General features: G+C 42.9%; 1 protein-coding gene across 1 annotated transcript in view; it reads right to left on the reverse strand.

Annotated features, from left to right (window-relative positions):
- The window catches only part of CASC3 (CASC3 exon junction complex subunit), a 31,124-nt gene extending 21,375 nt beyond the window's left edge, over positions 1 to 9,749 (reverse strand). Inside the window, exons 1-3 of the mRNA XM_066263697.1 lie at positions 9,425 to 9,749; positions 9,010 to 9,037; positions 8,660 to 8,697 (exon numbers count right to left, since the gene is read on the reverse strand). Of these exons, the coding sequence (XP_066119794.1) occupies positions 8,660 to 8,697; positions 9,010 to 9,037; positions 9,425 to 9,655 (297 nt within the window). The 5' untranslated portion in view covers positions 9,656 to 9,749. The remainder of the gene's footprint in view (positions 1 to 8,659; positions 8,698 to 9,009; positions 9,038 to 9,424) is intronic.
- Between the last annotated feature and the right edge of the window lie 4,078 nt (positions 9,750 to 13,827).

Below are 13,827 nucleotides of genomic sequence, written 5' to 3' on the forward strand. Positions count from 1 at the left end.
ATCATTTCATATACAGTCTTAACTAGAAGAAACACAAAAGTGAATAAACAATGCCATAAGAATACTAAAAGGAGAAAACATTTTAAAAATAAAAAAGAAATGAAAAAAATAAAAAGGATTATACAGAATGGGCTAAATACTGAAGACAGACTAAGACTATCTCATTTTTGTGAACACTGACCCAGAATGACCAATACCAAGAAAATTCTAATAGAATTACTGAACCTTAAAAGAAAATATCCTGAGAATATCTACACAAAAACAGCAAGTGACTTGTAAGGGAAAGAAAATTAGGTGATCATCAGTTATGCTGAAGATATAATCTTTGGCTCACACTGTTTCCATGAATCGGAAAATACCATTTGCAGGAAATGGAAAGGACAGAGGGGGCATGCTGAATTGAACCATGAGTAAGCAACAATCAAAATCTTCTCAACAGATAAACTGTAGGAGAAAAACAAGGGATGAAAAACTAACCTGTAGATTAAGAGACAGATCAAATTTTAAGAAATAGGCAAGACTGCCTAATCTGTGGTGCTGCAGTGGATAAAGTGTCAACCTGGAATGCTGAGGTTGCCGGTTTGAAACATCCTGGGCTTGCCTGGTCAAGGCTCTTATCAGAAACAACACTGTGAATTGATGCTTCCCGCCACTACCCCCCACCTTTCTCTCTCTCTCAAATCAATAAAATCTGCCTGACCAGGCAGTGGCACAGTGGATAGAGCGTCGGACTGGGATGCGGAGGACCCAGGTTCAAGACCCCGAGGATGCCAGCTTGAGCATGGGCTTATCTGGTTTGAACAAAGCTCACCAGCTTGGACCCAAAGTCGCTGGCTTGAGCAAGGGGTTACTTAAGTCTGCTGAAGGCCCGTGGTCAAGGCACATGTGAGAAAGCAATCAATGAACTAAGGTGTCGCAATGAAAAACTGATGATTGATGCTTCTCATCTCTCTCCATTCCTGTCTGTCTGTCCCTATCTATCCCTCTCTGACTTTCTATCTCTGCAAAAAAATATATAAATAAAATCTTTTTTAAAAAGAATAGGCAAAACTAAAGTGTGGCATCTAAGTATATACAGTTAGTAACCAAGAAGATAAGCAAGCAAATAAGAGATTACTATGAAAGTCAGAATATAAAATCTTTTTCTCTAATCTAGACAAGCACAATCCCAGAGGGCTTTCTGTGACAATGAAAAAAAAACACATGTGGATAATGAGTACATAAAACATAGCTATGAAAACTGAGGAACTGGCCTAACATATGGTGGCACAGTGGATAAAGCATCAACCTGGAACACGGAAGTTGCCGGTTGAAATCCTTGGTCTTTCCTAGTCAAGGCACATACAGGAAGCAACTACTATGGGTGGATGCTTCCTGCTTCTCCCTTCTTTCTCATTCTTTCTCTCTCTCGCCCCTCTCTCCAAAAATCAATAAATAAAATCTTTACAAAAACCTGAAAAAAACCGGCCTGACCTGTGGTGGCGCAGTGGCTAAAGCGTCGACCTGGAAATGCTGAGGTCGCTGGTTCGAAACCCTGGGCTTGCCTGGTCAAGGCACATATGGGAGTTGATGCTTCCAGCCCCCGCCCCCCGTCTCCTCTCTCTTTGTTTGTCTCTCCCTCTCCTCTCTAAAAAAAAAAAAAGAATAAACAAAAACCTGAAAAAAACAAAAAGCTAAAATTTAACTTGTTTAATTAATTTAAATAGCCATATTTGGCTGCTAGCTACCACAGGTTCCTTAATTCACCACTGTCCTTTCTGGAACCTCCTTCTCTGATGGTCTCATTCTTAGTGAATACCACTATTTATCAACCTGGGCATCTTTCTGACTCTTCTTTATTTATTTTTAATTTTTATTTTCTTACTGATTTGAGAGAGAGAGAGAGAGAAGAAAAACACTTATCAGCCTAACCTGTGGTGGCGCAGTGGATAAAGTGTCAACCTGGAAATGCTGAGGTCGCTGGTTTGAAACCCTGGGCTTCCCTGGTCAAGGCACATATGGGAGTTGATGCTTCCAGCTCCTCCCCCCTTCTCTCTTCTCTGTCTCTCTCTCCCCCCCTCTCTCCTCTCTAAAAATTAATAAAAAAAAAAAAAAAAACCACAATCAAATAAAATGTAAAATAAATGCTTCAGGTACAATTCAACAAATATTTAAAAAATTAAAAAAAAAGAAAAACACTTATCTGTTGTTCCACTTATTTATGGGTCCATTGGCTGATTCTTTTCTTTTTTTTTCAAAAATTTTTTTATTTATTCATTTTTAGAGAGAGAGGAGAAAGAGAAGGGGGAAAGAACAGAAAGCATCAACTCCCATATGTGCCTTGACCAGGCAAGCCCGGGGTTTTGAATCAGCGACCTCAGCGTTCCAGGTCAACACTTTATCCACTGCACCACCACAGGTCAGGCTGATTGTTTTCTTTTTTTACTTTTCGGAAGCTGGAAACCGGGAGGCAGTCAGACAGACTACCGCATGCGCCCAACTGGGATCCACCCGGCACGCCCACCAGGGAGCATGCTCTGCCCACCAGGGGGCGATGCTCTGCCCCTCCGGGGCGTTTGCTCCAATGGAGCCTCGGCTGCAGGAGGGGAAGAGAGAGACAGAGAGGAAGGAGGGGGGCGTGGAGAAGCAGATGGGTGCTTCTCCCGTGTGCCCTGGCCGGGAATCGAACCCGGAACTCCCGCACGCCAGGCCTTGGCTCTACCACTGAACCAACCAGCCAGGGCTGATTCTTTTTTTTAAATAGTTTGTTTCTCATATGTGCTTTGACTGGGTAAGCCCAGGGATTTGAATCAGTGATCTCAGCATTCCAGGTCAATGCTTTATATACTGTGCCACCACAGGTCAGGCTCATTGGCTGATTCTTATATGTGCCCTGACCCAAAATCGAACCCACAACCTTGTCACATCAGGACAATACTCTAACTAACTGAACTACCCGGCCACGGGTGACTCTTTAATTCAGACTTAATAATCAACCAATAAAGTTCTGTTAAGCCTTCTTTAAGGCAGTGGATAGTGTCGGCCTGGGATGCAGAGGATCCAGGTTCAAAACCCCAAGGTTGCTGGCTTTAGCGTGGGATCATAGATATGACCCCATGGTCGCTGGCTTAAAGCCTAAAGTCACTGGCTTGAGCAAGGAGTCACTGGCTTGGCTAGAGCCCACCCCCCACCCCCCCGTCAAGGCAAATGAGAGAAAACATCAATGAACTAACATGCTGCAACAAAGAATTGATGCTTCTCATCTCTCACTCTTCCTGTCTGTCCCTGTCTATCCCTGCCCCTTTCTCGTGGGGGGGGGAAAACTTCTGTTAAAGCTCTTGCCAAGTAGCTCAGTTGTTTAGAGCATTGTCCAGATGTGCCAAGGTTGTGGGTTCAATCCTGGATCAGGGCACATATAAGAATCAGCCAGTGAGCCTGACCAGGTGGTGGCGTAGTGGATAGAGCGTCGGAAAGGGATGCGGAGGACCCAGGTTCGAGACCCCGAGATCACCAGCTTGAGTGCGGGCTCATCTGGTTTGAGCAAAGCTCACCAGCTTGGACCCAAGGTCACTGGCTTGAGCAAGGGGGTACTCGGTCTCCTGAAGGCCCACGGTCAAGGCATATATGAGAAAGCAATCAATGAACAACTAAGATGTCACAACGAAAAACCGATGATTGATGCTTCCCATCTCTCTCCGTTCATGTCTGTCTGTCCCTATCTATCCCTCTCTGACTCTGTAAAAAAAAAAAATTAAAAGAAAATAAAAATTAAGTTGTTAATACCATATAAATATCTCTTTAATCTGTGTCTATGTCTTTTTTATTAGCTTTATTTACTTATTTATCTTTAACTTACTGATTTAGAGAGAAAAGGAAAAGAGTGAGACACAGAAACATCAATCTGTTTCTGTATGTGCCCTAACCAGGGATGGAACCAGCAACCTCTGTGTATTGAGATGATGCTCTAACCAACTGAGCTAGCCAGCCAGGGCCAATCTGCCTATATCTTACCAATCCCAGTGCCATATCTCTTCTTTATCATACCATTATATCCCTTGAACTAGCCTAACAACTTCTTAACAGCCTTAACAGCTCTTCCTACCTAGAGTCTTACCTGATCCTCAATTCAGTCTTCACACTCATGCCTTCAGTAGCCTCTCTTTCCTATTAAGATAACATCGAAACTTACATATAAAATGGGGAGTTGCTAAAAATTCAAAATCACCAAACTTCCCTGAACACTCAATACTGCTTGGCAGGCTTTCCAGTGTTTCCAGTCTCTACTGACTACTGCAAACATCCCTCACCCCAAAAATCTCTCATCTCCCTTTATTCCTCACAGATAACTTCACCACTGACTTCAGAGAAAAGTCACAGTCATCACATCAATCACCATTCTGTCAATCTCATAACCTAAATAACTTTCAGTTCTGTCCACTTCTGTTTTCACTGCTTACTTCCACAATAGCTTTTTTCAATTGAACTTTAAAGTGAGAAAGACAGAGGCAGGAGAAAGATGAGAAGCATCAACCTGTAGTTAGTAGCTTCACTCTAGCTCAGGGGTCGGAACCTTTTTGGCTGAGAGAGCCATGAACGCCACATATTTTAAAATGTAATTCTGTGAGAGCCATACAACGACCCGTGTAGGTTACGCATTATCCAATAAAAATTTGGTGGTGTCCCGGAGGAAAGCTGTGATTGGCTCCAGCCACCCGCAACCATGAACATGAGCGGTAGGAAATGAATGGATTGTAATACATGAGAATGTTTTATTTATATATATATATATATTAATTTTATTTACTTATTTTTTACAGAGACAGAGCGTGAGTCAGAGAGAGGGACAGACAGGGACAGACAGATAGACAGGAATAGAGAGAGATGAGAAGCATCAATCATCAGTTTTCCATTGCGACACCTTAGTTCACTGATTGCTTTCTCACATGTACCTTGACTGTGGGCCTTCAGCAGACTAAGTAACCCCTTGCTCAAGCCAGCGACCTTGGGTCCAAGCTGGTGAGCTTTGCTCAAACCAGATAAGCCCATGCTCAAGCTGGCATCCTCAGGGTCTTGAACCTGGGTCCTCCGCATCCCAGTCCAACGCTCCATCCACTGCGCCATCGCTCTGTCAGATGAGAATGCTTTATATTTTTAACATTATTATTTTTTATTATAGATTTGTCTGCGAGCCAGATGCAGCCATCAAAAGAGCCAGACCTGGCTCGCAAGCCATAGGTTCCCAAGCCCTGCTCTAGCTGTTCAATGACAGCTTCTCATATATGCCTTGATGGGCATGGGGAGAGGGGAGTTAGGAGTGGTCAAGCCAAGCCAGTTACCCCTTGCTCAAGCCAGCGACACGGCACTCAAGCTGGTGCACCCACGCTCAAGCTGAGGAGCCCTCACTCAAGCCGGCAACCTCAGGGTTTTGAACTCACTGCACCACCACAAGTCAGACTACAGTAGCTTTCTTAAATAACTTTTCTGTCTCCAATCTTGCTCCCTTCAGATCAACTCCTCCCACTGCAGACAAAATAATTGTTATAAAAATAATAATTGTTACTGTGCATAAGTATCAACCTGGGTTTTGTTAACATATAAATGTCTGAGTCTTCCTCCCCTCTGCAAGCTTCTGTTTCAGTAGGACTGGACAACTGGATTTTCTGATGCAGATGCTACTTGGATCTGACAAACTCCGCTTTAAAATTTAAGTCTAAACATATCACTCTTACTTAAAACCGTTTGTTATAGCCCTCATCAGGTAGCTCAGCAGGTTTGTGTCATCCCAATTTGCCAAGGTTGTGGGTCTGATCCCCAGTCAGGGCACACACAAGAATCAATTGATAAATGTATATATAAGTAGAACAGCAAATCGATGTTTTTCTCTCTCTCTAAATTATCAACTTAAAAAAAAAACCTGTTATACAAAAAAATAATAAAATAAAAATAAAAACCTGTTTTATTTTTCACTTTCTTAGAATAAAATTAAAATACTTTTGAACCTGGCTTGTAAGGTACTTTAAGATTTGGATTCAGGCCCTGGCCAATTGGCTCAGTGGTAGAGCATTGGCCTGGCGTGCAGGAGTCGCAGGTTTGATACCCGGCCAGGGCACACAGGAGAAGCACCCATATGCTTCTCCACCCCTCCCCCTCTCCTTCCTCTCTGTCTCTCTCTTCCCCTCCTGCAGCCAAGGCTCCATTGGAGCAAAGATGGCCTGGGTGCTGAGGATGGCTCTGTGGCCTCTACCTCAGGCGCTAGAATGGCTCTGGTTGCAACAGAGCAATGCCCCAGATGGGCAGAGCATTGCCCCCTGATGGGCACGCCGGGTGGATCCCGGTCAGCGCAGTCAGTCTGACTGCCTTCCCGTTTCCAACTTCAGAAAAATACAAAAAAAAAAAAAAAGAAGAAGAATTAGATTTGGACTAAGACTTACCACTTACTACCAGTAATATATACACTAAACTTTTTACATCCTCCAATTCATCCTGCAGTCCATCCCTTCCAGACCTTCTTCACAGTGTTTCCCTGTTTAGAAAACTACACCTGGCTATCTTCTATTCATCCTTCAGTTCTCTATTCTAACATCCCATCATCCTCTAAGCATTTCCAAACACCCTAACCTCAGTTAGCTGTCCCTGCTACGTGCTCCCAAAGCACCCTATGCTTCCTATATCGTGGCACTTACTAAACATTATTGTAATTACTTGCTTAATGCCCATTTCCCCCTGCTGACCTAGAGTGTAAATTCCATGAGGGTAGAACCATGTCTGTCTTTTATCCAGGGCCTATATACTGCTGGCACAGAGCAAATACTCAATAAAAAGAAACAAGTAAGCCACTTCATGATGTGCCCCTTGCTCACTAATTTGCCTTTATTTCCAGTATCCATCTTGTCCCAACAATATTCCAGCCACACCAAACTACTTCCAAGTTTCCAAATATTCCATCTGCTGCCCAATCTCTGCACTTTCATGGCTGTTGTTCTCTCTACTTAGAACTTGGTCTGCCTGACTAACTTCAATTTACTCTTTTCTGACTGCCTAAGAAGCTTTCAGTACCCAAGAAATAACACCTTACTTAACTCTATCCTCCAGCACAATATTCCTATTCAATTCCTATGACTACCTGAATGTTACCTGACTTCCTTACTCATAAGCTTCCTAAATTTAGAAATTTTGTTAAATGTTCACTGTTGCATCTCCAGGGCTTAATGGAAAGTCTCATAAGTAGTGACAGCTCTATAAAATTTATAGAATTTAATAGAAAGTCTAATAAATAATGATGTTTCTATAAAACTTAAAGAGTGAACCTTTGATCCACAATCCAATTCCTCCTGTATATAACACCCGCAGGAAACAGCCATTCTGATGGCATCTCTAATAGTTTATTCAATTAAAACAGGTAAGCTCACAAAAGCCTAGCTTAGGGAAACTTTTTCCTAAAGATAGCAGGAGGTCCTGGCCAGGTATCTCAGGTGGTTAGCGCATCATCCCATAACATCAAGGTTGCGGGTTTGATCCCTGGTCACAGCACATAAGGCAAGCAACCACTGAACACACAACTAAGGCACAATTAAGTGGAACAATGTATGAATGCTCCCCCCTTCCTCTCTCTCTCTCTCTCACTTGTTCTAAATAGCAGTCAGAAATAGAAAAGAAAATATAAATAAAAGATAGAAAAAGTCCCATCTATAAACAGGGATGTTTCTGACACAAATCACTCAGAATCCTTTTGTAGTCTTCAGATATACTCAGAAAAAAATACCCAACTGGCTGGCTTCACTATCTAGGCAGCATAAAATAAAATGTCACATGCCCTATGAAGGGCTTCAGGATGTTCTCATTCTCTTACTTAGAACCTTATTTTCTTCAGATAGGGTGAAAGCTGACTACATACTAACAATGTAACACATGTGGTATGAAGCTACTTGCACAAAGTTTCCCTCACTCCAACTGAACAAGACCTCTTAATAGTTTTTCAAAAGCAAAAATGGAGAACACACATGAGGAGTATGAGGACATGGTACTTTTGAACCACAGGTATATACACGTTTTTTGGGTTTTTTCTTTTTCTTTTCTTTTTTTTTTTTTTTTTTAGAGAGTCAGAGAGAGGGATAGATAGGGACAGACAGATGGGAACGGAGAGAGGTGAGAAGCATCAATCATCAGTTTTTCCTCACGACACCTTAATTGTTCTTTGATGGCTTTCTCCTATGTGCCTTGACCACAGGCCTTCAGCAGACCTAGTGACCCCTTGCTCAAGCCAGTGACCTTGGGTCCAAGCTGGTGAGCTTTGCTCAAACCAGATGAGCCCACGCTCAAGCTGGTGACCTCGGGGTCTTGAACCTGGGTCCTCCGCATCCCAGTCCGACGCTCTATCCACTGCGCCACCGCCTGGTCAGGCAAGTGTATACATGTTTTTAAAATACATTCTCCAAAAAACATGTATATAGCCCTGGCCAGGTAGCTCAGTGGATAAAACAACAACCTGCAGCACCAGAGGTCACAGGTTTGACTCCCCAGTCAGGGCCTGTACAAGAAACAGTCCATGAGTACACAACTAGGTGAAACAATGACTGGATGCTTCTCACCTCCCCCCACCTTCAATGTTAAAAAAAATGTATGTATGTATATATGAAATAAAATACATTTTCCAAAGGAGAAAATAACTTATCATACTTACTTCTGAGTCTTCTGCACTTTCATAATCTGAGAGAACAGCTGGAAAAAAACCAAAAATATGTAAAGAAAAATAGGTAACAAATTATTATAATTACATTTCCTGACAGCTTGCTGTGGGTCAGGCTAAAATTGTCATTTAATTCTGGTATCAACCTAACAGGCAGATAAAATTGCAATCTCCATTTACATAACTTGCCCAAGATCATCATGCTAAAACATACGCTCTTTAGCACCATGCTGCAAAGACTTTGTAGCACCCTCCCCCAAATCCATAACAGCCTGAGAAGATGTCAACTGCTGGAAACATAACCTGAGCTTTTGGGCAAAAGGACTCATCACGATGCTACTCACCATCACCTTCGATTCCATCTTCACTCTCCTGAAGGAAAGGAGAAGTCATGTGTTAGTTCTGTGATCTCCAAAGAGTGGAGAGCTGAAGACTCAAGACAAAATGGTTAAAAAGGGAAATGAGGAACGGCATATCTTTGATCAAGTAGCATCCGAGGCAGGTCTGGTCTCTTCACCTTCCGCCCCAGTTTCTGAATATTTGCTGTCTACCCGCAGCGGCTCTGCACTCCTTCCAGAAGCACCGAACCCCTCCCCTTCCCTTGGGGCTCCGGATGGAAACCGCACAGAATAGCCGTCTTCTACTCCAACACAATACGCCTCAGCATCTACCACCAACTCCCAGCCTCCCATCATCACCTACACCCCGCCTCCTAGCCCGCAAACCACCCGCCCCGGTCCCCCGCCCGCGCGCACTCACACACTCAGACTCTTCAGCGCTCTTGGCCCCCCCGCTCTCCACCCGCCGCAGATGAAGGGCCCCGACTCGGCCTCCGCGCTGGGATGGCAGAGAGCCGCTGCCGCCGCCTCCAGCACCACCACTGAAGCCCCCGCCGCCCCGCGCCTGGGAACCGCCGCTGTCTGAGCCGGAAGCACCAGACTCTTCGTCTTCTGTGTCCTGCGAAGCGCGCTGCCGCCGCCGATCCGCCATCTTACGGAGAACGGGCGCTGCCAGCCAGTTCCCTACGTACGCCCGTCGCAGGGGCTGCCGGGAGACTAGAAAGCTAGTCCCAGCATGCTTCACGAGCGGCACTAACCCCCCTCTTTTGGGAGTGAGGGTTCTGGGGGACGGGCCTGGCACCCTGCGGCACGTTTGCGAGCGAGCGGGATTACGTAAGTCGGTTACGTGAGGGGGCGTGTCGTGCCCCTGACTTCCCCTGGGAAGGCTCCCGGCGAGGGGAATCTGCGTTTGGGCAGCCTCCTCAGGCTTCTCTCCCGGCCATCTTGGGCTTGAGTGTAAGGCAGTGACTTGTCACAGCTTCATAGGAGTAGTTTCGTGGGGTTTTTTCCATTTCTCTCTTTTAAAAAAATTTAAATTTATTGAGTTTTAGATTCCTCTTATTTATGCATTCATTGATTGATTCTTGTATGTGCCCTGACCAGGATGAAACCCACAACCTTGGCATATGAGGATGATGTTCTAATCAATTCAGCTACTTAGGCAGGGGTCTTTTTCCATTTCTCGTTTCTGCATAAGTTTAAAGCAAATTATTTTATTGCATTTGTTTATTTGGTAAAATCACGAATCAACGTAGACCTCTAAAATCGCTGTGCTGCATCAGATTTGCCACACCATTTCATTTTAAGCAAAAAGGTGAAGGAAAAACCAGTTGTCTGCCATCAAGCCAAAGGATTTAGTGTTGCAGCGTTTTTTATCTTTATTTTATTTTTTTTTTATTATTATTTTTATTTATTTATTTATTTTTTTTACAGAGACAGAGAGAGAGTCAGAGTGAGGGATAGACAGGGATAGACAGACAGGAACCGAGAGATGAGAAGCATCAATCATTAGTTTTTCGTTGCGCATTGCGACACCTTAGTTGTTCATTGATTGCTTTCTCATATGTGCCTTGACCATGGGCCTTCAGCAGACCGAGTAACCCCTTGCTTGAACAAGCGACCTTGGGTCCAAGCTGGTGAATTTTTGTTCAAACCAGATGAGCCCACGCTCAAGCTGGCGACCTCCGGGTCTTGAACCTGGGTCTTCTGCATTCCAGTCCGACGCTCTATTCACTGCGCCACCGCCCGGTCAGGCTGTTGCAGCGTTTTGGGGGTCACATTTCCTTTCCCTCTTCATGAGCCTCCCCACCCCAATCGTGATCATCTCTCCCTAAGTGCAGGGTGATATGATACAAGCATTACCAAGATTTTAGAACTGATTTTAAAAGAAGACATGATTAAGAACAGGAATTGGTTCAATATATTGACCTGATTTTCTTCTTGTTAACAGATGAGGGAATGCTTTGATTTTGGCAAGGCATTTGTCAACAATGAAAAAAACTCAATATACAAAGTGGGGAGAACCTGACCAGGTGGTGGTGCAGTGGATAGAGCGTTGGACTGGGACACAAAGGACCCAGGTTTGAGACGCCGAGGTCACTGGCTTGAGCACAGGCTCATCTGGTTTGAACAAGGTTCACCAGCTTGAGCCCAAGGTTGCTGGCTTGAGCAAGGGGTCAACTGGTCTTCTGTATTCCCCCCAGTCAAGGCACATATGAGAAAGCCCACAATGAACAACTAAGGAGACTAAGGAGCTGCAATGAAGAATTGATGCTTCTCATCTCTCTCCCTTCCTGTCTGTCCCTCTCTCTGTCTGTCAAAAAAGGAAAAAAAAGTGGGGGAAGTAGTTTTACAGTTGTGAGTATGCAAAAGTTCATTCTTGTATTATTCTTATTTTTAGCAGAAGAGACAGAGACAGAAAGGGACAGATAGGAATAGACAAGCAGGAAGGGAGATGAGAAGCATCTCTTCTTTGCAGCTCCTTAGTTGTTCATTAATTGTTTTCTCATATGTGCCTTGGAGGGGGCCTTCAGCAGACCGAGTGATCCTTTGCTCAAGCCAGCAACCAGCAACCTTTGGGCTCAAACCAGTGAGCCTATGCTCAAGCCGATGAGCCTGCGCTCAAGCTGGCGACCTCAGGGTTTCGAACCTGGGTCCTCTGCGTCCCAGTCCAACTTCTGTGTCCTTTATATAATCCAAAGAAAATACAAGGTGGGGCAAAAGTAGGTTTACAGTTGTTCATGTGGAATATACTAAAATAATAAATAATAATAAAGCCTGACCAGGCAGTGACACAGTGGATAGAGCATCAGATGGGGATGGGATCATAGACATGACCCCATGGTTGCTGGCTTGAGCCCAAAGGTCACTGGCTTGAGCACAAGGTTGCTGGCTTGAGCAAGGGGTCACTTGCTCTGCTGTAGCCCCCCTGATGGAGGCACATATGAAAATGCAATCAATGAACAACTAAGGAGCTGCAAAGAGATGCTTCTCATCTCTCTCCCTTCCTGCTTGTCTATTCCTATCTGTCCCTTTCTGTCTCTTTCGCTAAAAATAATAATACAAGAATGAACTTTTGTATACTCACAACTATAAAACTACTTTCCCCCTCACTTTTTTTTTTTGACAGAGACAGAGAGAGGGACAGGAAGGAAGATGAGAAGCATCAATTCTTCATTGCAGCTCCTTAGTCTCCTTAGTTGTTCATTGATTGCTTTCTCATATGTGCCTTGACCCGGGGGCTACAGCAGACCAAGTGACCCCTTGTTCAAGCCACAACGAAGAATTGATGCTTCTCATCTCTCTTCCTTCCTGTCTGTCCCTCGGTCTCTGTCAAAAAAAATGTGTTCTAAGTTATTAGTGTACCTACCTACAAGAGTACACATTAATAATATACATATATCAAACAAAGGTCACTGTAGCACCACACAAGATTCTGTCATGTGTAATAGCTTTACAAATTACATATGGCCGAGGATCCTGATGCTTACAAATTTATAGGCAATATGAAACTAGAAAATATACTGAATGTCTTGAGATAGAATCAGTATCCAAAAAAATACGGTACCTGGTTAAACAAGTGACCAAATGTGATAACAAGTAAGTCCAACTCCAAAAACCAACTGCCCTAGTTCAAAATGGAGGATGTATGATTTAATGTTAAAAAAAAAAAAAAAAAGACCTGGAGGGTCTTACTAATCATGAAGTAACTTGATGCAAATAAGGCTGCCAAGTTTAGTGTCTAAATAAGAAAAATGATAGTCCACCACTTTGTCTTTCAGTTGTTTGGTCTGGGTTCAATTTCTAAACAGACATGAGCATATTGTATACTCATCCAGAAGAAACTGAAAAATTCAAAATCCTTTATTTTGAGGAACAAGTGTAATCTCTGAAGATTTACCATGAAGAGAAGAGTTGGGATAGCCACAGGAATCTTTAATCCCTTGTCTATGATGAAAAGGAACTGACTTTTATCACCCTAGAAAGCAAAGCAAGAACCCATCAGTTTGTTATAAGAAGTTAGATTTTTGTCAACAAGGAAGAATTTTGTAACATTTTTTAAAAATGTATAAAATAATAATGAAGTATTGGAGCAGAATCTGGAATTCATTTGTCTGAAATGTTGTCAAGGGGAAATCATGTATTAGAGGCCAGACTAGATGACCTCCAAGGTCTTTTCAACTTTGAAGTTATTAATTTAGACACCGTGCACCAAGTATTCTATCCTAAAATTTCTTGTTTTTAAAGTTGCCAATTATGTTTAAGGAAGAATACAGAAAAAGGAAGGATGAAACATACATTGTGCTCATACACAAATAGAAGTGAATACCTTTAATAAAAGGGAAAATGGTGAGTTTTTCTATTTTGTGAAATAGATTTTCCTTTAAAATCTATAAACAGAATTGTTTAATGCTTCCCAATAAAATAAATTGAAGCAGAAGTTCAAAAATTAACAGCCACAATAGTTTATTTACAATTGAACTCTTTATAAGATATTTACAAGACAACCAATTTTACACATCAGAAATGGTATCAAAAGTATGAATTACAACACAGACAACAATATGAAATGGGCTTAAAACAAAGCTGAAGTGGACAGACAAGCAATTTCTTTTTTAATTTATTAACACTAGCTTAAACTTTGTTAAAGAAAGAAACAAAGAACTATGTTTTAGGAGAACTGCAGGGCCTTCAGTTGAAGATTGAATTTCACAGTGTTGTACCCCATGTAGGGAAAAAAATAAGACTAATTTTCCCCCCACACTCTAACACACTGTAATTTTTCTCTTGGAATTTTGCTATCTACTCTCCAACCTCCTGTTC

Source organism: Saccopteryx bilineata, chromosome 2 (assembly GCF_036850765.1).
Source record: "Saccopteryx bilineata isolate mSacBil1 chromosome 2, mSacBil1_pri_phased_curated, whole genome shotgun sequence".
Taxonomy (NCBI): Eukaryota; Metazoa; Chordata; class Mammalia; order Chiroptera; family Emballonuridae; genus Saccopteryx; species Saccopteryx bilineata.